Source organism: Lepidochelys kempii, chromosome 3 (genome assembly GCF_965140265.1).
Source record: "Lepidochelys kempii isolate rLepKem1 chromosome 3, rLepKem1.hap2, whole genome shotgun sequence".
Taxonomy (NCBI): domain Eukaryota; kingdom Metazoa; phylum Chordata; order Testudines; family Cheloniidae; genus Lepidochelys; species Lepidochelys kempii.
The window spans coordinates 101,175,572-101,178,853 of record NC_133258.1 but is presented as its reverse complement, the minus strand read 5'-3'; the positions used below and the strand labels follow the sequence as shown (position 1 = coordinate 101,178,853).

Below are 3,282 nucleotides of genomic sequence, written 5' to 3'. Positions count from 1 at the left end.
CCTGCTTGGAAGTGGGGGAAGCCTCTGAACCTCGACCCTGCTCCCTGGCAGGAGAACCAGGCGGGCAGAGCAGGGCAAGTCCCCTGCGCCTAAACCCCATTTCCATGGCAGGAGTGTGGGGGAGGTGTGCGAGGGGACTGCAGGTGGAAGGGGTAGAGAGGGGCCCCCACTTGCTCTGGCCCAGGGCCCCACAAAACCGTAATCCATCTGTGTTTGCAATACAGGTGAGTGTCGTACGTTTGAGGCTTTCATTGTGCAAAACTCTTATCATAGTGCTTATAGTGTTGAATGTAAACTCCCTAGCAAAAATATCCAATATTACTTAGAATTTTTGAGCATCTTAAGATTCAAAAGTATTTAGGAAATGCTTCAGTCTTTTTTTTTTTTTTTTGGTTATCATTGGGCCAAATTCTGCTGTCTCTTATACTGGTGTAAGTCTGGAGTAACTCCTCTAAAGTAAATGAGAATTGTTCTGAATTGATGTTTTTGCAACTGAGAGTAGAATTGGGGCCATTATTTTTAAGTGTTAATCAATTAATCTGAAACACAGGTCTGCAGATGTTGCTACTGTTCATGTCACTTTGTTTATTTTTCCTTTTTCCCCAGGACTGGCTATATTGTAATACTTTGGAAAAAGTTACTGTCGTTGATCCCAAATTATGAATTCATCCCCCCTCTGGAGTCCACAGAATGTGCAGTATTGCTTTGACTTTGTTAACAATTCATGTCCTAGAAATGTAAGGTCTACAATCGCTCTTTGGGCTATGTACAGCTTCATGGTGGGAGCAATAGTGCTCACAATGGGTGGAAATATGCTTGTGATCATTTCCATCGCTCATTTCAAACAGCTTCACTCTCCAACCAACTTCCTGATCTGCTCCATGGCAACTACAGACTTTTTGCTTAGTTTCATGGTTATGCCCTACAGCATGATCAGGTCTGTTGAGTCATGCTGGTATTTTGGAGACCTCTTCTGCAAACTCCATACTTGTTGTGATATAATGCTCTGTACCACCTCTATTTTCCATCTGTGTTTTATCTCTGTTGACCGTTACTATGCGGTATGTGACCCACTGCATTATGTCACCAAGATAACTATCCCCATGATAGTACTATTTTTATTAATTAGCTGGTCTGTCCCATTCTTATTTGCCTTTGGCCTAGTTTTCTCAGAGTTGAATATTGAGGGCATTGAAGTATATGTTGCTTCAATTGACTGCAGTGGTTTCTGTACACTCATATTTAACAAGCTTTGGGGAGTGCTGGCTTCTCTTATAGCCTTCTTTTTCCCAGGCACAGTGATGGTGGGAATTTATGTCCACATATTTACAGTGGCAAGAAAACATGCAAGACAAATTGCTAAAATCCCCAGTGCAATAATATGTGTCTCTGCAAGGACAAACAAAATCTCTGCAAAAAAAGAGAGCAAAGCAACTAAAACTTTAAGTATAGTCATGGGGGTGTTTCTTTTTTGCTGGCTGCCTTTCTTTATTTTTACGATAGCTGATCCTTTTATTAACTTCTCAACACCTGAAGACTTGTACATTGCCTTCCTCTGGCTGGGATACTTCAATTCTACTTGTAATCCAATCATTTATGGTTTATTTTATTCTTGGTTTCGCAAAGCATTTAAAATGATTGTGACTGGTACAATCTTCAGGTCAGATTCCTCTACTTTTACTTTGTTTCCTGTATACACTTAATTAACCAGGTATGGCTTTTATGACTGGATTAGCATTAATAGATGCCTATGCTATTTCTGGAGATCTTTTAGAACAGTTCACATAGTGCCATATATCTTGACAATATTTACAAGAATCTGCACATGCTTTTGGAGAAACTCTTCTGTACCATGTCTCTGTAGGTATTGTTTCAGGATTAGCATGCTGTCTTAGTGAGCTGTTTGTCTGTATAATAGGAAGTGAGAGAACAGTCTGGCAAACTATATACTACATTCTATCCAGCTATGTTCCTGTATACACAGTGATCATTTTGACAACTACACTACAATGTCATTTCTTTGCAAGTACCAGTTTGAGACTCCAAGTGCAGCATTTAAGTAATAATTTATCTAGTTACCCATGTTTGAAAATGTTCTCCCAATTGTTGTGGACCTGATAGCACCACCCTTACTCCAACTGAAAGTATCTTTCTCTAATTATTAGCATGAATAATACAAGATCTCTTGTAGTGAAAGGCTAGTGCTAGTTCATATTTGCCATACTAATGTTGTACTGCTTATGAAACAACAATAAGATAAAGTTTATTTAAAAAACGGGAATAAATAAAATAACTGATAAAATGTCTTATATTTAAGGCCCTACTAAATTTGTGATATTTCAGAAATTGCAGATCCCACAATATTAGGCTTCCCCTGCAATTTTGCCAGACACCAGGGACACGGGGGAGGGATAGCTCAGTGGTTTGAGCATTGGCCTGCTAAACCCAGGGTTGTGAGTTCAATCCTTGAGGGGGCCATTGAGGGATCTAGGGCAAAAATTGGGGACTGGTCCTGCTTTGAGCAGGGGGTTGGACTAGATGACCTCCTGAGGTCCCTTCCAATCCAAATATTCTATGATTCTATGACTGACAACGGGAGCCCTGGGTGGCTAACAGCCAGGGCTCCTGCTCTCAGCCCCTGGTGGCTGGTGGCCAGAACTCCCACTGTCAGCCCCTTGCATTAATAGTTGCCACAAAATATCTGGATATCAAAAAATTAGCAGGCCTAATATAATACTTGAGTGTTTATATAGAGCAAGGAATGAGGTAGATAGAAATTGGTAAATAAGAACTGGCTCTAGGGCAAGTCAGAACAGCCAGCTAGAATGGTCCCATGGTATAGTTTCCCTCCAAAATATCCCCTTCTTCTCCCTGCTGACCCTGACATGTCCCCCGACCCTGGGGAGCTGGAAAGGAAAGAAGTGAGGCTAGTTATACTGGCCTTTGCATACTTAGACATGTAGGGCTTGATTAGAGAGAAGAGCCACAGAGAGTTGGTTGTAGCTTCCCGATCTGAAGTTGCCCATCTTCAATGCAAGTTATTTCTGTACAGCGATATTAAATCACTGGAGGATTGAACATAGGGGATCACTGTCCCACATCTGACTACACCCTCCCATTCCTTAGGCCGGGCACTGTGGGGTGGGGGAATTGATGCAGGAGGCAGTTGTGCTACCCCAGCCAGCTTTATGCCAATGCAAAATTTACTTGTTGAATGGGAACTCTAGGCTGCCAACCTCCATAGGCTCAAAGGCCACTTTGTGCTGCTTACAGTTATGGAGG

At 41.8% G+C, this 3,282-nt stretch overlaps 1 protein-coding gene across 1 annotated transcript; it reads left to right on the top strand.

Annotated features, from left to right (window-relative positions):
• The first annotated feature begins 659 nt into the window (after window positions 1-659).
• On the top strand, window positions 660-1,703 carry LOC140908252 (trace amine-associated receptor 4-like). Its single transcript, XM_073335203.1, has one exon. It carries the CDS (start codon window positions 660-662, stop codon window positions 1,701-1,703), a length of 1,044 nt encoding a protein of 347 aa, XP_073191304.1.
• The last annotated feature ends 1,579 nt before the right edge of the window (window positions 1,704-3,282 follow it).